This window comes from Molossus molossus, unplaced genomic scaffold (genome assembly GCF_014108415.1).
Source record: "Molossus molossus isolate mMolMol1 unplaced genomic scaffold, mMolMol1.p scaffold_m16_p_14, whole genome shotgun sequence".
NCBI lineage: Eukaryota > Metazoa > Chordata > Mammalia > Chiroptera > Molossidae > Molossus > Molossus molossus.
The window spans coordinates 88972268-88995385 of record NW_023425349.1 but is presented as its reverse complement, the minus strand read 5'-3'; the positions used below and the strand labels follow the sequence as shown (position 1 = coordinate 88995385).

At 49.3% G+C, this 23118-nt stretch overlaps 2 protein-coding genes across 4 annotated transcripts in view; both read left to right on the top strand.

Annotated features, from left to right (window-relative positions):
* The first annotated feature begins 4837 nt into the window (after positions 1-4837).
* Positions 4838-13653, top strand: CDK20 (cyclin dependent kinase 20). Its single transcript, XM_036262056.1, has 8 exons — positions 4838-5118; positions 5544-5657; positions 7827-8015; positions 8256-8377; positions 8555-8617; positions 10772-10895; positions 11337-11492; positions 12735-13653. Exons 1-8 carry the CDS (start codon positions 5044-5046, stop codon positions 12930-12932), a joined length of 1041 nt encoding a protein of 346 aa, XP_036117949.1. The 5' UTR covers positions 4838-5043; the 3' UTR covers positions 12933-13653.
* Positions 13654-16663: 3010 nt separating this feature from the next.
* LOC118629716 (F-box/WD repeat-containing protein 12-like) overlaps positions 16664-23118 on the top strand; it is a 40106-nt gene continuing 33651 nt past the window's right edge. For 2 of the 3 annotated variants that reach the window (XM_036261302.1, XM_036261304.1), the window contains exons 1-2: positions 16664-16790; positions 20028-20065. In XM_036261302.1, coding sequence (XP_036117195.1) covers positions 16701-16790; positions 20028-20065 — 128 coding nt within the window. In that variant the 5' untranslated portion in view covers positions 16664-16700. The remainder of the gene's footprint in view (positions 16791-20027; positions 20066-23118) is intronic. The other variant, XM_036261305.1, reaches the window with a different exon arrangement.

Sequence of the window (23118 nt, the reverse complement as noted above, 5' to 3'; positions counted from 1 at the left end):
GGTGTATATATGTTTACTGAGGTTATATCTTCCTGTTGGATAGATCCTTTAAATATTATGTAGTGGCCTTCTTTATCTGTATTTTAAATTTATTTATTTATTTTTTTATCCTCACTCGAGGACATTTTTCCATTTTTTGTTCAGGTAGAGTGGGAGGGAGAGAGAGGAACAGAGAGAGAGAGAGAAACATCGATGTGAAAGGAACACATCGAGTGGCTGCCACCCGCAAAACCGACCAGGGCCGGGGACAAACTGCAACCAAGGTACACGCCCTTAGCGGGAACCGAACCCGGGTCTCTCTGGACCACAGGCCGATGCTCTAACCGCTGAACCAAACCGGCCAGGGCCTTTGTCTGTATTTTAAAATCTGCTTTATGAGACATGAGTATTGCTACCCCAGCTTTTTTTTTTTTTCTTTTTTTTTGTCCGTTTGCTTGAAAGATTCCTTTTTCATCCCTTCACTTTCAACCTTTGAGAGTCTTTTGTTGTGAGGTGGATCTGTTGTAAACAATATATATTTGAGTCATGGTTTCTTATCCAGTCAGGTACTCTGTGTCTTTTTATCGGAACATTCAAACCATTATAAACCATTAAGGTTATAATTGATATGTACTTATTTATTGTCATTTTTGTTTAGTGTGGTTCTATTTTTCTTCCTATTTCTTCTACTAATTACAGCAGTCCTTTTAGCATATCTTGCAGTGCTCGTTTGGTGTTAATATATTCCCTTAGCCTTTTTTTTTTGTCTGGGAAGCTCTTTATTTGACCTTCTATTTTGAATGATAGCCTTGCTGGGTAGAGTAGTCTTGGATTCAAATCCTTGTTTTTCATGACCTTGATTACTTCATGCCTTTCCCTTCTGGCCTGTAGTATTTCTTGTGAGAAGTCAGCTGAGAGCCTTATGGGGTTTCCTTTGTATGTAACCTGTTGTTTATCTCTTGCTGCTTTTATGATTGTCTCTTTATCTTTAATTTTTGGCATTTTAATTACTTTGTGTCTTGGTGTGGGCCTGTTTGGGTTCTTCTTACTTGGGGCTGTCTGCCAATATATTCTTTCCAAGCATGTCTTCACCAAGTGCCTGTGTAGGAATCTCAAGGCTGTGCTTTCTGCTGTTGACTAAAATGATCTCAACACTGTCATTCTTTCCTCCTATGCTCCACCTTTTCCCCTCCCCCGCTCCTGCCCCACCACTTCCCTCCCTTTCCTTCCAAGGATGAGGTGTGGTAATGGGGCCAGGCAGATTTGTTGTGATTCTAGCTCCTCCCTTCTTAGCTCACCAAAATGGGAAGATTGAGAAAAATTCTCTAAACCTTATTCTTCTTATGTGAACAGCAGTAATAATTATTTGTGCAGCCTCACTGGGTTAACATGCAAAGGCTCTGGGACATCTTAAGTGCTCATAAACATAAGCTACTTTATTTTCTTCCAAGGTGTGAGGACTGATGCATTAATGCCCTCACTTGATGCTTGAAACTTCTGCTGATCCAGAGCCCACAGGGAAGAAGGCAGCATGGTGATATCCTGTGGCCCTCCCAGTGCTTCCGGCCTATCAATTCTGGACTGAGGAGAAGGTCCCGGCCTCCTTCCCTTCACTCATTAAAAATGACCACGTGGCACACGGCATGTGCCAGGGCTGCTTAAAGAAAACCAGCGCTAGATGGAGCTATTTCACAGTACAAAGAACTACAAAGAGATCTGGGATCAAAAGATTTACAAGACTTAGAGACAAATCCATGCTCAGCACTTAGTATACAGCACATTGCATCCTTAACTATGTTATTATTTAACTTTCTGAATCTAGCAGTCTTCATGTGTAATTCTTACATCGCTGCTGGTCAAGCTCTTTGTGCTTGTAATGACTGAAAAATGACGCATGTGTGTCAAGGATTTAAGGACTTATTAAGGACAGGTAGCAGCATGATGGTCTCATTAAAACACTGTGGAACAGTTCTCCGAGGCGCATTCCAGTCATCTGCCCACTTGAGGAGAGTCGCCAACTGTCATGGCCCCAAGCTGGTGAAAAGCAGTTGCGCAGTTTGAGAATCCCACCGCAGCCAGTTTTGCTTTATCCCTGCTCTAAGCCTCTATCTACACGCTGGCGTTACAAGAGCAACTGCGGCTTGTTAAGGTGGGCGCCTCGGTGGGCGGCGCTGTTCCCAGGATGGCACAGCGTGGACACTCATAGAGGCTGTTGGGTTATTACTTGGTGGATGCTAAGAGAGGTGGGAAGCCCGTGATTCAGTTTCAGTATCACGAAAATCCTGAGCAGCTGTGGAGGGGAGCTGAAAGATGAACTAGCAGCTGTATTTAAAACCTTGGCTGGTAATACATTTAATCCTCACAAAGGTCCTTTATGAGAGCTGTCACCTCTTCCTTTAGCTGAGGGAATAGCAGTCACTTGTAAACATTTCTCCTCTTCACAAAGGGAAATTTAGAGAGCAGTCCTTCTCCACCTTTAACGTGCCTTTGAGTCAACTTGGGACCTTATTAAAAAGGCAGATTCAGCAGGTCTGAGGTTGTCGAGCCTCTGCATTGCAACAAGCTCCCAAGGGGAGGCCAGCGCTGCCGGTCTGCAGACCCCGTTTTGAGTAACTAGTCCAAAGGGTCATATGGTTTCTCACTTGTTTGCCCCCTCCCCCATCCAAGCCACTGGGCTTGAAAGTTGTCTGAGAAAGTGAATATACATAAAATGTAGGGTTCCACAGAGCTCCCTATGATTAGATGAGACCTACCAGTTTCCGAGAGAACTCACTGTTGAGCACTGGTCAGAGTTGCACACATTATTCCCCTGAATTCTCACAGCAGCTCTGCAAGATGGCTAGCATGCTTCCCTATTGGGAAGCACAGCGGGAATCTCTTGCCATATCCATATAATAAATAAGAGGAGGATAGGGAGGGAAACGATATAAAGTAAGTGAAAACAAAGTCCAGAAATGAGTGGTCTATTGACATTACTGCTGAAAGACAAGAGAGAATTGGGTGATTTTTAGGCTCCTGAACTGATCATGTCACTGAGAACCAATCTGTCAGAGAAGCCAGAGAGGAACAAGATAAGCAACGACGTTTTTGACTGCCTGTAGCAGGTGGCTGAGTGAGGGAAGGCAGAGGCCCAATGCTGATGTATTTCTGTGTTTACTCCTCTGCCATGACTTCTGCCTGGGGATTCAAACTGGCACCAGGGCCCGAGGTTTGCTATTCACTCACATTCTTCTGTCAAGAAAGAACCACTGGCCACACTGGCTGCAGAAAGGAGCCTGACTGTTGAAAACCTCTTCCCAGTGATTAGCTGACAGCTAAGCTAACTGAGCAGATTTCAGAGGCCACACACGAGAAAGAAAACAGACATTACATAATTAGGTCAGGAAATACACTAAACAAAGGAGCAAATTGACAACAACAAGTCCTGGAGAGGGAAGATAATCTGATTTCCAGAGTTGCCAAAATATATTTGGGTTCTCACCTGGCCTCTCTTGTCATCAAACCGGGTGGACATCTTTGTATGGACACTGAGGCCTTCTTCTGAAATTATTAAAAGAGTGGGATTTCTGAGCCAGAAAATATTTACTTATCTGAAGAATTAGTAAATTATAGGCTCACAACTCAAAGAATACAAAGAACCCCAGTGAAGTCTTTCTCCTACCCTGTCCCCAGTGCTTCTCGTCCCTCCTCCACCACGTAACCACAATGAAGAAAACTTGTGTATCGTTAGAGATATCTTGTAATGCATGAACACACATTATTGGCTTTTTACATTCTTTTATTTATATTCTTTTCTTTTCTTTTCCACAGGTAGTGGCACTCTGTATGCTGTTTGCATCTTGCCTTTTTAGCTTAACAGTATAGTTTAGAAATCTTCCTATTACTGTACTTAAATGTTTCCTCATTCATTTTTTTTTCTTTATTGATTTTAGAGAGAGAGGAAGGGAGAGGGAGAATGAGAGAGAGATAGAAACATCGATGAGAGAGAACATCGATTGACCACCTCCTGCATGCCCCCCCACTGGAGATTTGGCCCATAACCTGGGCATGTGCCCTGACTGGGAATCGAACTGGTGACATCTTGGTGCAGGGTCGACGCTCAACCACTGAGCCACACCGGCCAGGCTCCTCATTCAGTTTTAAGGCTGCTTAATATTTCATTTAATGTGCATATCACAATTTAATCTCCTATTGATGGACATTTGTGGTGTTTCCAATATTTTGCTATTTAAACAATGCTTCATTTAATAACTTTGCACGTCATTTCTCATGTGTGCTTTATATCTGTTGGGGGAATTTCCAGAAGTAGGCTTGCTGAGGCTAAGTAAATTATACTCCCACCAGCAATGCATGAAAGCTTCTATTTTCCCAGAACCTGGCCACTGTTAGATCTGAAATCTTTGGCCAGACGATAGGTGAACAATTGTACATTATTTTGCATTTATCTTAGTGTGAGATTGACCATCTTTTCAGAAGTTTAAGAAGTCCTTTTTTTTGTGTCAACCTTCTTTGATGGTATGCATTTCTAATAATCACTCAAGCTGCAAATTCCTTTAAATGTTTCCTCATGAGAAGCCCTTAGACATAGACTTTCTGAGTCAGCGTTTGCATCTTTGAAAAGTTATCTCTCTATGTTGCCAATTGACCTTCCAGAAGGGGTGCCTCACTGAAGGTCTCTCTACAGCTCAGCCATACACCTCCCTTCATCATTGGCTCAGTCTCAGAACCCTGCAGGACGAACGGCCCCGCCCCAGGCCCTGCTGCCCCGCCTCCAGGCCCCACCGCCCCGCCCTCCCGGCGTGCCCTGCGTATCGCGTTACATAACGAGGGGGCGGTGCGGACTAGGGTGTGTCGCGGTCTCTCCCAGCTCGGACGCCGGCCTTGTCCGCTCGCAGAGAACTTCCGCCAAATGAAGCGTCCTGCGGCGTGGCGGCGGGGACCTGGGGGACGGCACAGACGAGGCCCCCGCTCTGTCCCCCGCTGCTCCTGGCCGCCGGCCCGTGACGCTCGGAGGCCGCCCAGTTGCTAGGCAGCGGCGTCCGGACGCGGAGGGCGGGGCGGGCGATGGACCAGTACTGCATCCTGGGCCGCATCGGGGAGGGCGCGCACGGCATCGTCTTCAAGGCCAAACACGTGGAGGTGAGCCGGCCCTGCGGGGCCTCCCAGGCCTCGGGTTCCTTTCGTTTCTGTGAGACGGACCCATTGTCCAAACCCAGGCTTGGGCCATTTCCTCCTTGCCTCCCTCCCTTTCGTGGTGTATGCTCATCACTTTAATACTTTTAAGGGGTGGGGCTGGGGGCATCCAGGTCGTGGCCAGTGCATCCCACGAGAGTACCCTAGGAGCGTGCAGTGGATGCTTCTGAGCTGTTTGCCCAGCCCTGCGACTGCGGGGTCCCAGACTGCCTGTGATGTCCCTCTAGGATGGGGTTGGGGCACTTTCCATCCTCACGAGGGCCTCAGGCCTCTGCCCTCTGCCTCCCACCCAGAGGGCGCGTTTCTCATCCCTTCACTCGCCTTTCCCAGACTGGGTTGGGGTGGCAGTGTCTGCGTTCTGTCCTGCACAGACTGGAGAGATCGTCGCCCTGAAAAAGGTGGCCCTGCGGCGGCTGGAGGATGGCATCCCCAACCAGGCCCTGCGGGAGATCAAGGCCCTACAGGAGATTGAGGACAATCAGTATGTGAGTGAGGCTGGGGTTCTGAGGCACCTGTCCAGCCCTCCACTCACTCGCACTCTGAGGGGCCCACACCCACTCGGCTCACTCATATGCTTCCCCACCCCTCACTTACTCCCTTTCTTGTCCACTTACCGACTCTGTTCACCAAATTACTTCATTCCTCCCTCATTCACTTTCTTGTTCACACACTTATTTCTTCCCGTACTCATGCATTCATTCGCTAACTTGCATCTTATTTCTCAAAACTGTGTGGTGATTTCTAATGGTAATGATAACTGCCACCTGTTGAACTTCTGTTCTGTTCTGCAGGCTGGGTTGACTGCTTTCCCTACATTGGCCTTCTGAATTTTCTCTGCTACTCTGCAAGGGTTTCAGGGTCTCCCTCTCTCAGGCCAGGGGAGCAGGCTCAGCCACCAACTCGTGGGTGCTTCGCTTTTCAGTGGAGGCTTTGGCTTAGGTCTGATTGAGGAGTCTGGGTGTTTTAACCGTGGGGCTTCTATAGGCCCTACCCTGTGCTGGGTACTGGCAACATGGAGAGAAACCGGCCCTCACCTGGCTCTTGAGAACGTAGGTGTTCTAAGGGAGATGGACAGAAGCTGTGGGGGCCTAGCTGGTGTGGTTTGTGCTGTGACAGGACTAGGCGGGACTGTGGCCTCATTCTCTTCGTGGCTTTCTCTGTTGTCCATGTCAGGAATAGAGAATGTGCCCAACTTCCTGGAGAGTGATAAAGATAGGTCGACCTTGGGTGGGCGATACTCTGATTTGTTCCCTAATGTCTGGAGATGTCCATGATCTATTAGGTGACAAAAACATGCTATAAAACTGGTTTTGTATGAAAACATATATGTGTGTGTGAATGTGTGTCTGTGTGTGCCGTATCTGTTGAGAAGTCTGGGGGAATGTACTCTAAGGTTGATTATAGATGATAGGGTTTTACTTTTGTTGCTTTAAAAAAATAATTTTGTGTGTTATCTGAATATATGTGTGTGTTTTGATCTATAAAATGATTGTGTAGTCGCCTCAAAATCAGAAAAACAGCAATAAGCCACTCGTTTTTTGAGGAAGGTAAAGGGCTTGCTGACAGTCCCTGTGTGGCAGAGGTGGAGGGCCCATGAGGAGGCTGGTGACGAGTTCCTGCATCCTATGGATCTGCAGGCCTGAGGTTCTGTCTTTAACACACTCCAGGTTTCACCCTGGCCTGGGCCACTGTCTCCTTTCACCAGAACAACTACGGCAGCCTTCCCACTGCTGCCCTGCCCCACAGTAAAAAAATGTAGATGAAGCTGTCCATTCCCAGTGGCTTGTCTTTAACTGAGAGCATTGTCACCATCTGCCCCCTTCCACCTCCGCCTCTCTTTTCACTTATTCAATACAACTTCCGAAGTGTCTCCCCTGACAAGCACTGTCCGGGCTCTGGGATGCAGAACAGAGCAGACGGCCTTCCCCTAAATGGCCCCATGTGCTCATGGAGAGGTCCCTCTCTCCAGTCTGCTCTCTGTTCTTGCCTCAGGGTTTTGTGCTTGCTGTCCCCCTGCCCAGGGTTTTTTTCTAGCTCCCTGCATAATCAACTCCACCCTATTCTTTCTCTTCTGTCCTCCTTAGAACCTGATGTACCCTGTGGGTTTGTTCAGTCATTGATCAATAGTCTGTCCCTTTGTGTTGTGAGCTGCTTGTGGTCCTTCGGGACCCACCAACCCTTGCCCTTGCTCACCCCTGTGCAGCCTCTGTGGCCCCGTGGGCCCTCAGAAAAAGTACGGATGACAGGTCTCCAACTGTCACAGTGCTGGGGGTTGTGATCATCAGTGTCTTTTGTCAGTGCTGGGGTTAAATGGCCCTAGAGGAATGGGAGGAGACTTGAGCTCCTGTGTGTGTGTGTGTGTGAGAGAGAGATAGAGAGAGTTGATTTTCCAGTATGTGGGCTGGGTAGGGGAACTGGACGTTGCCCTAAGTGGCCTTCCTTAGACCCCCTTTTCCTTGAGTGTGAGTGGAGTGTTAGAGTGGGAATGTTTTCTCTCAGGAGACAGGAGCAACAAGAGGGCACCCAGGCCCTTGGTTCCGAGCTCACATCTTATGTCACCTCCTCTGTCTGCCTTACCTCTGCCGCAGTAAGAGCTGGGGGTCCCAGAGTCTGAGCCGTATGAGTCTGAGGCTGACAGGATGCCCTGCCCGCAGGTGGTGCAGCTGAAGGCCGTGTTCCCTCACGGGGCAGGCTTCGTGCTGGCCTTCGAGTTCATGCTGTCAGATCTGGCTGAGGTGGTCCGCCACACCCAGAGGCCGCTTGCCCAGGCACAGGTCAAGAGCTACCTGCAGATGCTGCTCAAAGGTGTCTCCTTCTGCCATGCCAATAACATTGTGCATCGGGTCAGTCCCAACATGGGCTGGGATGGGGCCTGAGGGCCAGTTGGGCTGGGGGTGGGTCCGCCCTGAAGAAGGCTAGGCCGGAGAGGGTGACTGAGGGGTGGGACCTTGTGGGTAAGCCTTCTGGGGTGTGGTCCTGCAGGGGGTGGGGGCCAGGGCTGACCCAGTGTTCAGCCTGCCAAGCCCCCGAGATCCTCTCCTCTGGGTGCGCAGGAGGAACTGATGCCTCCTTTGGTGCTCTAGGACCTGAAACCAGCCAACCTGCTCATCAGTGCTTCAGGCCAGCTCAAGATAGCAGACTTTGGCCTGGCCCGGGTCTTTTCCCCAGATGGCAGCCGCCTCTACACACACCAGGTGGCCACCAGGTAGGGATGGCCAGTTCCCGGGAAGGACCTAGCAATGGACAGGTCCAACGCTCCCACTGGTCCAAAGGTGCTTCGGGGCCTCTCCAGATATTGCTCGTGAGGCTGGTATGGGGGCCAGGGCGACCTTCTGGGGCAGCCTTCTGTCAGACTGGTGACCTGGCTGCCCTCCTCTTACAGGTGGTACCGAGCCCCCGAACTCCTGTATGGTGCCCGCCAGTATGACCAGGGGGTCGACCTGTGGTGAGACTCCTGTGGGCTGGGCAAGGGGGGAATGTGGGTCATGGAGTCACTTTTTCTCTGGAGCATTGGGATCTCTAAGCTATTTCGGGGTGTTTTGGGTGTGAGCTCTCGGTTGCCCGGGTGGCTGGGAAGAGTTTGGGATCAGTGTTCTCTACGACATTTTGCAGCTGGGTGGGACTTGGGTTGGATTGGAGAGGTTGTCCCAGTGGGAGGCGTGTGGGTTGGGGTTGGTGGTCTGAGATGTGATGCATTTAGCTACTAGGCAAGGGATTATATCCCGGGATGCAACGTCCCTGAGTGACCAGAGGCCCAGGTCCTTGGATGTGAAGGCTCCAAGCCTTTACTTGGGACATGCCTAAGAATCTGAGATTTGGTGGCTGTTTTGGAGGTCTGCCCCAGACTGTGAAGAGGTGGTTGTATGTCCCAGAGTGCGAAGCTCTGAGAGGTCTCAGAACTGTTGAGTGGTGGTTGTGTGTTCCAGAGTTGCGGCCTGAGAGATGCTTGGAAAGGGGAATATGCTCTGCGTTCTAGGCTTGAGGTCTTTGATTATACGGGGGCTTGGTATTCTCAGCTGTGAACACTCTAGGCTACCTTGTGGGAGCATTGATCCCAGTGTGAGAGGTAGGCGCTGGTGTGAGATCTGCTTCCATGGTGGGGAGGGATGGAGCTGGTATAGTAGACCTTTGTTCACATTGTGAGACATGGAGCTGGTGTGGGGACATCTGTGTCTGTTGGTGTGAGATGATGTAGCTGGTGTGAGGGCATCTGTGTCCTTGGTGTGAGATAATGTAGCTGGTGTAGGGACATCTGTATTCTTGGTGTGAGATGATGTAGCTGGTGTAGGGACATCTGTGTTCTTGGTGTGAGATGACGTAGCTGGTGTAGGGACATCTGTGTTCTTGGTGTGAGATGATGTAGCTGGTGTGAGGGCATCTGTATTCTTGGTGTGAAATAATGTAGCTGGTGTGAGGGCATCTGTGTCCTTGGTGTGAGATAATGTAGCTAGTGTAGGGACATCTGTGTTCTTGGTGTGAGATGATGTAGCTGGTGTAGGGACATCTGTGTTCTTGGTGTGAGATGATGTAGCTGGTGTGAGGGCATCTGTATTCTTGGTGTGAAATAATGTAGCTGGTGTGAGGGTATCTGTGTCCTTGGTGTGAGATAATGTAGCTAGTGTAGGGACATCTGTGTTCTTGGTGTGAGATGATGTAGCTGGTGTAGGGACATCTGTGTTCTTGGTGTGAGATGATGTAGCTGGTGTGAGGGCATCTGTATTCTTGGTGTGAAATAATGTAGCTGGTGTGAGGGCATCTGTGTCCTTGGTGTGAGATAATGTAGCTAGTGTAGGGACATCTGTGTTCTTGGTGTGAGATGATGTAGCTGGTGTAGGGACATCTGTGTTCTTGGTGTGAGATGATGTAGCTGGTGTAGGGACATCTGTGTTCTTGGTGTGAGATGACGTAGCTGTGTAGGGACATCTGTGTTCTTGGTGTGAGATGATGTAGCTGGTGTAGGGACATCTGTGTTCTTGGTGTGAGATGACGTAGCTGGTGTAGGGACATCTGTGTTCTTGATGTGAGATGATGTAGCTGGTGTAGGGACATCTGTGTTCTTGGTGTGAGATGACGTAGCTGGTGTAGGGACATCTGTGTTCTTGGTGTGAGATGATGTAGCTGGTGTAGGGACATCTGTGTTCTTGGTGTGAGATGATATAGCTGGTGTGGGGGGATAGGTGTCCATGGTGGGGAGTGATGGAGCTGGTATGAGTAGACTTGTGTTCATGATGTGAGACATGGAGTTGGTGTGGGGACATCTGTGTCCTTGGTGTGTGGTGATGTAGCTGGTATGGGGAGATAGGTGTCCATGGTGGGGAGTGATGGAGCTGGTGTGGGGACATCTGTGTGCTTGGTGTGAGATGATATAGCTGGTGTGGGGGGATAGGTGTCCATGGTGGGGAGTGATGGAGCTGGTATGAGTAGACTTGTGTTCATGATGTGAGACATGGAGTTGGTGTGGGGACATCTGTGTCCTTGGTGTGTGGTGATGTAGCTGGTATGGGGAGATAGGTGTCCATGGTGGGGAGTGATGGAGCTGGTGTGGAGACATCTGTGCGCTTGGTGTGGTCTGTGAGCTGTTTGGATTCTGTATTTGCAGGGCTGTGGGCTGCATCCTGGGGGAGCTGTTGAATGGGTCCCCACTTTTCCCGGGGGAGAACGACATCGACCAGCTTTGCTGTGTACTTCGCATCTTGGGCACTCCTAGCCCTCAGATCTGGCCGGTTTGCAGGGCCCTTGGTGGGGAGGGGTACGGGGAGGTGTCCTTTATTGCCCCCAGTCACAGGTGACTCCCCTCTCCCGTACTTTCTCTTTCGTGGCCCCATGCCTCCCTGGAATCCCAGACCATGACTCTGGGCCAGCACGGGGGCTCCTCCCTCTCTGCTGTGCTGGAGGCAGGAAGGCCAGGTCCTGTCCACTATCCTTCCTGCCTGCCCCTAGCACACTGCAGTCTCACCAAGCTGGGGATGGAGCAGGTGCCTGGGAGGTGGGGGCGTGAGGGACTGAAGGACCGAGTGAGTGCATGAGGACATGAGTGATCAGGTGAGAATGGGGCACATGGGTGGGCCCCAGCCAGCCAGCCTGAGCAGGTGGGTGACAGCGAGGACTGAGCACAGAAGGAGCTGGCGGGCAGTGCTGGCCCTGAGGCGCCCCGTTCTCCTCAGGAGATCACGGAGCTGCCTGACTACAACAAGATCTCCTTCAAGGAGCAGGCGCCTGTGCCCCTGGGGGAGGTGCTGCCGGACGCCTCTCCCCAGGCCTTGGACTTGCTGGGGCAGTTCCTCCTCTACCCTCCTCGCCGGCGCATTGCGGCCTCCCAGGTAGGGTGACCCCGTTGCTCTGATCCTCCTCACTCATGCGACTCGGGAGGTCAAGGTCCCTTAGAACCGTGTGTGATGAGGAGCCCAAAGCCACTACACCTCTCCTGAGCAGACCCCAGAGGGGCTGTGGGCGGGAAGGGGTGTCCACCTCAAGAAGACAACACCTCCGGTGACTGTGACTCCATCCTTCATCCCTTCATCCCTTCAGCAAGTATTTGTTCAGCATCAGCATATGCCAGGCTCTGTCCTGGGCCTTGGTCCAGAGTGAACAAGCAAGCGGTCATGGCCCTGTCCCCATGGGGTCTTTACCCTGTGGTGCGGCAGGGCGTCCAGCCGGTGGGAGTGGGAGGCGTCCTGGAGGAGGACAGGTTTAGGCCCGGGAGGTGTTTCCCTGTGAGAGGTGATGAGCAGAGGCCTGGAGAGGAGGACCTAGGAGGACGGGCTGTGGCAGGGAAGGAAGGGAAAACATGGACCAGTGGTGTCAGGGTCTGCGTTGTACCTCTGCCCTCCCCACCTTGGCACTAGGAGCGTGTGTTCGTGAATGCACCTGGTGGGCACCCATGTCCACAGTGCCTTCAGAGCACACTGAGACCAACTCCGCTTCTCAGCCCCTACGGCTGCCTGCAGTCTAAACTGCCCTGTGGCCTCCCAGAGTCTGCTCCTCCTGCCATTCAGTGTCTCCTCCCACCTGGCCGAGAGCGTGACCTTGTCCAGACAGGCCAGCACACCCTCCTCTGCAGGGCACTCCTGTAGCCCCTCTGAGGGGAAGCCCAGGTCCTAGTGGCCCACGGGTGTCACACGCTCAGGGCTGCACCTGCCTGTTCCTGTCCCCCTCAATCACTGCTCTCCAGCCCAGGGCTCCCTCGCTGTCTTGGAGTCTGTGCACTTCTGTCCCTGGACCTCTCTTGCTCACTTCTCCTGTCTCTGCTCAAGTGCCACCGCCCAGGGGCCTCCTCTCACCACTACAGGCCTGCCGCCCCTCAAGCACTGCTCATCTGACGCACTGACTGCTTCTTCATCTTGTTTACTGTCCCCTACTCCTGGCTTCATGGAAGGTTCTGTGCACTGCTGCACCCCAGCCTCTGGAGCAGTGCTCAGTCAGTACCCACACGTGAGGCCGATGAGCAGATGAAGGAATGAGCCTCTGCAGGGCAGCGTTCGGTCTCCCCCTCGGAAGTGAGCTGGGACTGGGACAGGGAGGTGATTGGTTTCTTTATGCTGTTCCTTGCTTGTCACCCCCAGGCCCTTCTGCATCAATACTTCTTCACAGCTCCCCTACCCGCCCACCCTTCGGAGCTGCCAATTCCTCAGCGCCCAGGGGGATTGGCCCCCAAGGCCCACCCGGGGCCTCCTAACATCCATGACTTCCACGTGGACCGGCCCCTCGAGGAGTTGCTGTTGAACCCGGAGCTGATTCGGCCCTTCATCCCAGAGGGCTGAGATGCTGGACCAGGCCCCACCAGCCTGTCTTCCAGGGCCTCTGTTCTTCTGCTCCAGCCTGCGTCAGCCTCCCATGGCCACACTACGACCATTCTGGGCTCACTCCACACCTGGTCCTGCCCCAGTAGAGAAGGAGACCTGAGGCTGTGCCCTTGGCTTCCCATCTGTGTGCTGTGAACATACCCAGCAGAGAGACAGTGAGCCCACTACCATGCTGGCCGTGGTGCTGCTTCTCCAGGCGCTGCCTTTGGTCAGGGATGGTCCTGGTAGAGCCATCTGTGGGAGCACAAAGATGTCCTCGATTTGGAAACCCAAGTGAGAAGGGAGGTTTGGTTTGCTTTTGTTCTCAGTGATAATAAACACTAGTTCTGTTTTGAGATTTATTATGAAAAACTCCCAAGTAGTTCTTCCTGGTGTCTGCCTTTCTTCTGTTCTTAATCAAGAGAAGTAGCTGATGTGGCATCATCTCCTGGTCCTCACTTCTCTGTGGTCACCGGGAAAGTGGCCCCATTCATGGCTCCTCTAGTCTTGGGAGCGTTCTGCGGGCTTTATACGATGGAGCTCCCATTTGGAGGTGACATGAACCAAACATCATAACCTGGCTTCAGACGTCTTCAGCCCTTTGCAGAAGGTGAGCCAGAACCAGATGTGCCATCTTCCTTAGCGATACCGAGCAAACAAGGAAGCCAGCATCCCTGAAACTCATGTTAATTCAGTAAATCCCAATACTATTCGATTTGGCTCTTGCTTTTTATTTAATAATTTGATAAGACAATTGTAAAATATATATGGAAATGAAAGGGTTGAGAGAAGGCGGTATGAATAAACTTCTATAAGCATTGACGACTGAAGTCACTGCTTTTAGAGGTAATACAAAACACAAACTCTAGTTGTTGCTTTCATGGGAAAGTCTGATTGTCTCATATCTTTAAAGATATTTTTGGGATCTGGCCCCTGCCTCTTTCTCTAGCCACATCTGTAGGCTCTAAGCTCCAGTCTATCTCAATATCCGGTAGCTCTCACTTCTACATAAATGGGAGCTTGTATCCTCACCCTTGACCATTGACCCTCAGCCAGCCCCACTCACACAAAACGGTAAACCTTAACCCATTCTGATCTTGACCTTTACCCTGTCCTTAAGCCTTTTACACTGAACCTGACCCTTATTTATCACCCCGACCTTGACATATACACTCACCCTCACCCAATTCTTTGGCAGACCCTTACCTATACCTGACCTTGATCTTAGCATTGACACTCACCCTCACCATAACTCTGACTCCACTTGACACAGAACTTAACCTTGTCCATGAACTTGCCCACTACTTTCACCTTAACACTACCCTCTAATTGACATTCACACTTTGATGCTCATCATGACCCTGATCCTGATGCTGACCATTAACATGGCTGTCATACTTACCCTGACCTTGACTTACCCTTGACAGTGAGTCACATTGGTCATGACTCAATACTATCATGAATGAGACTCTCACCACCCTTAATCTGATTCTGACCTGGTTCCATAGTGTAATGGTTAGCACTCTGGACTCTTGATTCTGACCCTCTACTTCACTCTACCTAGACTGAATTCTCACCTTAACAAGTACCGTCACAGTGACCCACCTTAATCCTGGACTAGAGCCTGACCTTGAACCACACCACATACTCAAGTTGAAACTAGCCTGCACTCCAAACCTTACCACAACCCTGATCCTCTTCCTAATACTGACCTTCGAGCAGAACCTGGACTCACACTTGGCTATTGTTATTGAGTCACCCTAATCCCATCATGACCTTGAACCTGACCTGGACCTTGATCCTGAAATCAGACTTTACACTGACACTGACCATCATTGTCAGCCTGTCCATTGCCCACATCTGGACCCTTCCTTGACCTTGAACATAATCTTGACCTTGAACATAACTGATAGGTCAAATAATGCCCACCCCCAAAGATGTCCATGTTCTAACCTATGTTATTAAGGTTACAGACCTTGAGATGGAAGAGTATCTGGAAAAAGTATCTTATCCAGGTGGGTGTATATGTAAGAGAGAAGTGGAGGTGGGAATTCCAGTAGCAATAGAACATGAAGCCCACCTTGACTTAATTGACCTTGACAATGAACATCATGCTCTCCCTGAACTGACTTGAACATGACACTGACTCTATCCTCACATCAGTCTTGACCCTGAACCTGACACTGACCCTAACTAATCCTGAATATCAGCCTCTGACCTTGGCCCTGAATCCTACACAAAATTGAACATTCACTGTCAACCTGAGTGCAACGCTCAGTCTTTGCTCACCCTGACAATAACCACCCTGATCTTCATCCTTTCACTGATCCTCTTATACAGCGGCTCTCAACTTGGGGGTCGAATGACCCTTTCACAGGGGTTGCCTAAGACCTTTGGAAAAGATATTTCGGATGGTCTTAGGAACCGAGACACTGCTCCTCTGTCTCCAGGTGGGCCCGCCCACATGCAGATACGCCCACATACAACATGAAGAACTGTATTAAAGGGTTGCGGCATTAGGAAGGTTGAGAACCACTGCTCTAATGGATCCTCAACCTGACCCTGATCCTGACCTTGACCATGACTCTCACACTGATCCTGAACTTATAACCCCGGCCCTAAAATTTCTTTTACACTGATTTTGACCATGAACCTGATTGTGACACTGACATCTCTCATCCAGATCCTTAACCTGATACAGAATTTTACCCTGATCTAGACACCCTCACTCTGATTCTGACCCTTGTTACTCTATCCCTGACATTACCTTCAGCCTGTGACTCTGACCTTGAACTTGATCATGACCCTCACCCTTACACTAACTGATCTGAACATGGCTAGGGCCAGGACAAAGTCCAGAGTGAGGTTTAGGGTTCAGGGTTCAGGGTGCAAGGCAAGGGTGAGGACCAGGTTAGGGGCCATGGTGAGGAAGGCACCAGGTTTAGTTAAGGCTAGGGTCTGGGAAAATGCCAGTGCCAACATAAGAGGGAGATTGAGGGTCAGGGCCAGGGTCAGGGTGAAGTTCAGGCCGAGGGTGAGTATCAGGGTCAGAGTTAGGTGAGGGAATGAGGGTACTGTGATTGACAGATGCTAGCTAGTAAGGACTGGGGTGATGATAAGGGCAAATGGGACCAGAGTCAGGGTGAAGGCCAGGTATGAACCAGATGAGAGCTCCAAGTCAAACGCCAGGTTTAAAGGGGGAGGAGTGAGGTTGAGATGTAGGACTGGGCGCATATATTGGTAAGAGATGAGACCAAGGGGCAGGGCCAGCACCACAGCAAGGGCTCCAGAGGCGCGGGTTTGGAAGCACTATAAGGTCCAATGTGAGGCTCAGTGCAAGGACGAAGGTCAGGGCGAGGGTCTGGGTACTGTCAGGATAGGGGTGAGGACAAAGGAGAGGTCCAAGAGTGAATTCAGAGGCAAATTCAAGGCCAGAGATCAGAGGAGCTAATGGGCTATAGGATGGGGCCGAAGTACAGCGGGAGGAGCGCGGCCGAACAGCAGCGGACTGGTTAGGGATTGGCTTGATGAGGCGGAAGCGCACGGACACGGCGGGTTTTGCCTGCGGGGCGAAATCGGATGGGCGGGGATTGGCCGGGGGGAGGGGCGAAAACAGACTGGGCGGGGATTAGCCTGCGGGGTGAAATCAGACTGGGCGGGGATTGGCCTGCGGGGCGAAATCAGACTGGGCGGGGATTGGCTTTCGGGGCGGAAGCACAGAGAAGGCGTGGTGGGGCGGTGGCAGCGATGGGACCGCAGCTGGGGGTCCACGAGCTGCTTCACGTCTTCTCCTTTTTGGACGCCCGAGACCTGCTCTCTGCCGCCCAGGTGGACAAGGTAGTGCGCCCCTGGGACCGAGCCCTGAGTGTCCGAGCAGGCCCTCCTGGGCCTGTTTCCTTTTCGGCGGCCTGGGATCGGCGACCGGCAGAGGGCGCTGTGGCCCTCACGGTGGCACTGCAGCGGCCTCCGGAGGGGTCGCCGTCAGAGCCCCCGCCTACGGAACGCCGGCGTGCTCTGCGCCGGGTCCTGGCAACAAGAAGCAGGAGCCCTCCCGTCAGGTTTCACAACTGAGACTACTTAAGGGAGCGGTTTTCCTTCTTCTTGCACTTTTTATGGAATAGTCTGGAACTTTCTTCCCTGGCTCTGCCTGGAAGGCCACGCCCCTAGCCCTCCTCTTGGGTGGCGACCTCCTGTTTCTTAGCAGCTCCTGGCACTGCCCTGCCTGTGCTGTTTCTGTAGAGTGCCTTAGTCTCATCTGGGCTTCCTCCCTTGTGACACCTGTGTTCAGCTTTTTCTTCCTGGGACTCAACACAACTAGAACTAAGTGCTTGTTTGTAGGGTGTATTTGTTTAAGGACTGCTTTCCTCGCTGCTCAGTCCTAAGAACAGGGATTTCGTCTTTTACATACCTCAGTACTTGAGTTCTGGCTAGGAAAGAATTCAGAGCCAAAACTCAGACTGGAAGATTTAGAAAATCACAGAGGCAGAAGAAGTAATTCCTAGGTAGAGGCAGAGGAAGGGCCCTTGGAGCTTAGAAGTGAGGAAGGTAGAGGTGATGTGCCTGGGGGGAAGGGGAGGGAGAAGGGAAAAGCTCCTGCTTGCTCCCAGGAGGGAGCTGAGTGGCCCTCCTAAGGTTTTTTTCCTTCTTTTTTAAAAAGAGAAAGTGGGAAGGAGGGGGGAGAGGAAGAGAGAGAGAAACAGAGAGAGAGAAACATCCATGTGAGAGAGACACATGGATTGGTTGACTCCTGCATGTGCCTGGATCAGGGCCAGGATTGAACCTACAAGCCAGGTACCTGCCCTTGACCAGGAATCGAACCCAAGACCCTTTGGTGGGCAGGCGAATGCTCTAACCATTGAGCAACACCAGCCAAGGCGCCTCTATAAGGGTTTTAAGGGTGGAGATTTTAGGGGAGGTCCCAGGGGAAGATCTCAGTGGAATATTCAACTTTCTAGGTGTGCCCTTTCAGGGTCTAGGTCTCCACTGATTGATTGGCCAGTGCTAGGGCAGGGGGTCAGCCTTGGTGTCCCTGTCTGGTTTTGCTGCTTTTCTGGGTCTGGAACTGAAATACAACTGAGGCCTAGATGTTATATCTAGGGAGGAAAGGTCAGGTGGTCCAAACCAAATGACCAAAGATATGAAAAGTCCCAGGGTTGGCGGGAGTGGGGGCGTGGTTCAAACTGCATGATCAGCAATATGCTAGGGGACAAAGAGTCACCCTGGGGATGAAGTCCCACCGTACAGTTATCCTTTTCTAGGCACCTGGGGCTTTCCACCCTGGTGATCTTCTGAACCTGGTCCATAGTCCTTGCTCTGCTTATGTCTGTCTAACTGCCTACCATACTCAGTATTTTGTTGAGTAAATTTTAAAATAATTTATTATTTTTACAAAAAGATTAATAAACAGATCATTACCAGAGTTCGATAATTATAATTTTAAATGTGTCAAGTGAATCCTGGGTTTTCATCCCCATTCTTACCACTAAGGTGAGTACCTTAGTGAGTGTGTTGTCCAAGATCATCCAGGTAGTCCCACACAGGGATGGAATTGGATTCCTGCCTGCTTCCACAGCAGCAGGCTAGAGATAGCATAGAGGTATGGTTTGAAAGGGATATACCTTATACTGTTTTATAGCACAGACTTCTCCAGGTCCTAGATTCCCTGTTAGGTAAAATGAGGTCAGTAATCCCTGCCTCAGGGTATATGGTTTAGGGCAGGCCCAAGGGGATCCTTAAAGGTTATATTACATGCAATTACAATTATATTTTGAAGGTTATATTACTTACAATTCTGTATGTGGGAAATAAGATGATCTCAGTTGTGTTTTGAACTGGGAACTATATAAAAGGGTAATAGATACATTTTCTTGGCTGGTTTGATTTTGCAAAATATAAACATTACATTCCTACCTGCCAAAAAGACTTAAAAAAAAAAAATCCTTACCCAAGAACATGTTTTCATTGATTTTAGAGAGAGAGGAAGCAGGAGAAAGAGAAACATCCATGTGAGAGAGACACTGGTTACCTCCTGTACATGCCCCGACCGGGCATCAAACCCGAAATCTAGGTATGTGTCCTGACTGAAAATTGAACCCCCAACCTTTTGGTGTATGGGATGATGCTCCAACCTGCCAAACCACCTGGCCAGGGCCAAAAACACTTCTTAAGGGCTGAGAAAGTTATTTGGGTGAGTGAGGGCTGTAGAAATGGGAGCTTGGGCTCAGATAGGATGGTCATTTTGTCTGCCAGGGGGAAGCCATGTTTCTGGGATAGGACCCTCAGAGGGACTGGGCCATAGATATTTTCAGAGTGGTTCACACTGAAGCTTTGAAGGCTCTAGAACCCAGGGTGGCAGAGGCCAGGAAGCTCCAGGATGCAGGTGTGGGCCTTCCAGGTGCCACTGAGCATCTTCCAGATACTTCTGCTTAGGACAGTTTGTGGAACAGGGCCCACATAGTGCCCTGCCCTTGGCAGCTGTTCCTTCCATCATCTTGGCATCTCTCGGACATCCTGGGGCCAGTGCCTTACTTTACTCCTTTGCTGCAACCTTCTCTCGGGGCCTGCTGCTCTGCTGTCATTTCCAGTCCATTCTTCTCGCAGCAGCCAGAGGGATTTCCTAGAGCACAGTTGGACCCACCGCTCCTCCATCTGCAGTTCTCAAGTAGCCTCCACAGTTTTTGCCATTTTAACTTCTGGGAATCGGTGTAGGCCAGGCTCTCGTCCCTCTCCCCAGAACTTCATGCTCTGAGTAAGGCAAATTATTCACGTCTCTCTCACTCTTCTGAATCTTTGCATAGGTGGTTCTGTCTCCCTGGAATGCTTCAGCCTTCCTCTTAGTGACCCACCCTTTAGGGCTTGATCAGTAATCATTTCTGAGCCCCTTGGCCCCATTGAATTGGACATTTTCTCCTTCCTCTCTCATTATTTGGTGGTATTTGTTTGAATGTGTCCCAGGGGCGGTTTTCATGAGTGCAGGCACTGGTCTGATTTAGCTGTCTGTCCCCTCCACAGGGCTGGCAGGCTAGGTGCTACCTGCATGGTGCCTGAACAGCTCTTTTCTCTCTCTTCTTCTAGGTTTGGAATGAGGTTTCAAGGACCAAGGAATTGTGGAGGTGAGTGAGTGAAGGGAGAGTAAATGTGGTAAGAACAGTGACCCGAAAAGCAGAGGTGGGTCCGCTGGAGAAGTATTTGGAGCACTCACTGTGTCTCTGGCTCTGAGTACACAAGTAGGGTTAGCGCCTACCAGCAGGAAGCTGCTCTCCGATCGGGGGCGTAAGACTCTATTTTTCATAGTATACTGAAATACAAGGAATTCTGTTAACTGAGTTGGAGGTTGATACAAGGCAGGGGTACCAAACTCATGGGGAGGGGGAGAATGTATAGCAGTGAACACAACCGGCTGACAGGAGACAAGTCAACAGACAACTAAAACACTTTTATTTTCATTCATCTCTGGTGTAACCACATAGCTATATAAGCATGTATGGTATCAGAACTTAAATAAAATTCAAAAACTTAAAGTTGAAAAGAAATATTTTAATCATTCAATTATTACATTTTTCTTTCCTATTTATTTATTCTTTGGAACTTGACATCTTTTCTTTGGCCCCAAGATGTAAGTGTCAGGTCTTCTGCCTCTTGTTGAATAGAGGACAGACCGTATCCTTGACTTTCAGCTGCGTTTAATTTTAATAATTTGCGATGGAAAACAGCTGTTCACACATGACAGCTCTTCCAGACATGGAGGGAGTCTTTGCCTGATGGGTTTTTTAGGATAGCTTTTCATTGGGGTATTTTGTAATTATGGAATGCCACTCTTAACATATTTAGTTTTCAGTATAATGTAGCATTGTTGTTTTTGTTGCTTTTCATTTCTTTTTATTGCTAATAACATTGGGAAAATTATATCAATCTATTTAGTTAACTTTTGAAGGAGGAGAACTTTTATTGGATATCAGTCTTTTTTTTATTGTTGTTCATCCTCACCCAATGATATATTTTCATTTATTTTTTAGAGAGAATGGAAGGGAGGGAGGAGAGAGAGATGAGAGAGAGAGAGAGAGAAACACATTGATGTGAGAGAGAAACATCAATTGGTTGCCTCCTGCACTCTCCAGACCAGGCTAAACCTGCAACCAGGTATGTGCCCTTGACCAGGAATCGAACCTGTGACCCTTTATGTTCTTGGGCCAGTGCTCTAACTGCTGAGCCAAACTGGCCAGGGAGGATTTCAGTCTTTATCTCAACAAATTTATATTGTAGATATAAATTTAGTTCTGGAAATTGGTAAGTGGACAAGATTATGTCTTGTCAGATGTGATTCTTAATGACATTTGTCATTAGGAATAAATTAATTGACTGGGGATTGTGCAACTATTTGTAGAAGCCCTTGCAGAGCGATGTTCACCTATTAAAATGGGTGGGATAACAACCCCCAGTCCTCATCTTTTTTCTCATCTTAGCTAGTGAGCTGGGGTAGGAATTTCCATTTGAGTGACATGAGTTAATATTTCAGTCAACAGTTCAAAATAACAAAACTCTTCAGCAGCTTATCCCCTACCCTCCACACAAATGTCATATGTTACCATGTCCTGCTTCCTGGTTCCTCAAGTAGATTGTTCAGCTGTCAGCAAGACAAGTCACAGGCGGGTTTTGGTTCATTACTATTTCATAGCGTTTGGTGGTAATCTTTCTTTTAGTATAAGTTATTCCTTGGGATCGTACCAATTTCTTAAAAAAACAAACAAAAAAAAACACTGGGTTTCTGTTTCTGGGGCTGGGACAACAGTGTGGCAGGAGCATCGTCACATGCACGTGTCATTTCTGGCATTGTGCTTAGCATGGCACCAGGCCCGGGGGCTCTCCAGGCCCAGAACAGTTCTTATGGACATGGTAAATAATTGTGGTTAACTGGTCATATATTTTGAATCTGTACTTAATAATTTAAATTGACAATGCTGCAAGTGACTTATTTAAATGCTTCACGATCTTTTAAATTCTTCAGTTTCTTCACATTAAGTGTTAGCTTTTTGGTTTGAAGTAAAATTGCAAACATTTGCTTTTGTTTAAGGTACATAATTTCTGTTGTGTACAGTAGATTGTTTTGTTTTTAATTTCCATCTGTGAAGCTTTTGGTGCCATTGTATTTTTTTCACTTACATCACTGTGTTTCAGAGGCATATCCCATACTTCACTGATAGTCATACTTAATAATTTAACCTTATTTATAGCTTTTCTTTTTTTTGTCAAATCATTTGATTTTCTCACTTCTTCTAAATATTGGTCACAGGTCCTCTTTATGGTTTGATGCATCATGGTGTTAAGTATGTTGAAATAGACGTCACTCCCACAAAGAAATGTGCCATCTCTCCTTTTTATTAAACTACATTGTCTTCTTGGGCCAGCTTTTATTTTCACACTGTTTAGATTGAGATATGGGTACCAGAAATTTTCCTTACCTCTTTTTTCAGCTAAAAGACAATCAACAGCATTTAAGAAAGGAGATACGAGGCAGCTGGCACTCAACCTCAGAGTCTAGGAGATATACCGGATGTTGAAGACTATGGTAGAGCTGAGAGCTCATGCTTGTCTAAAGGGTATTTGTCTGTATGGCTCCAGACAGATTTTGCCAGGTGGGAATTTGGGTTCAGTATGGTTAGATCTTCTTCTTTTACCTGATTTTTTATGTGAAAGCTCTAGATTTTTAAGTGTTGGCAGTTAGTTCATGTGGGCCATTTCATTGCGGGCCAAACAATATAATCTGGGATCCATTTCTGCCCACAACCTGCCATTATGCTACTTCTGTTACAGGGATCAGAGTTTTGGCAAGCACGGGAAACCTTTATCTAACACAGGCAGTCTACCTTTCTTTGTGTGTTGGAAGGTTCCTAGTGCCTAATGCAGAACCTGGCACGTATGTGGTCAGTGACTGCAGGCTGTGATGGATAGAAACTCCTTCTGCTGTATTTGTGTAGGCCATGGCTGTGAGCCAATTATTTGCTACCTGACCTCATTCTTCTCTTCTGTGAGGTATGAGTGCTGGACCAGAGCCCTGCAGTGCCACATCAGCTCTGGTGACTTGAAATGCTGAAATCCTCTGTCCCGGGAGTCTCCCTAACCTCCTCCCAGCCAGATGTCCATTCTTATGCTCTGCTCCCACGGCACC

Excerpts from the sequence above, each read along its gene's own strand:
- CDK20 (XM_036262056.1), top strand. The coding sequence starts at position 5,044 with ATGGACCAGTACTGCATCCTGGGCCGCATCGGGGAGGGCGCGCACGGC. Across the intron at positions 5,119-5,543 it reads TCAAGGCCAAACACGTGGAG|ACTGGAGAGATCGTCGCCCT; the intron begins GTGAGCCGGCCC and ends TGTCCTGCACAG. Across the intron at positions 10,896-11,336 it reads CTAGCCCTCAGATCTGGCCG|GAGATCACGGAGCTGCCTGA; the intron begins GTTTGCAGGGCC and ends CGTTCTCCTCAG.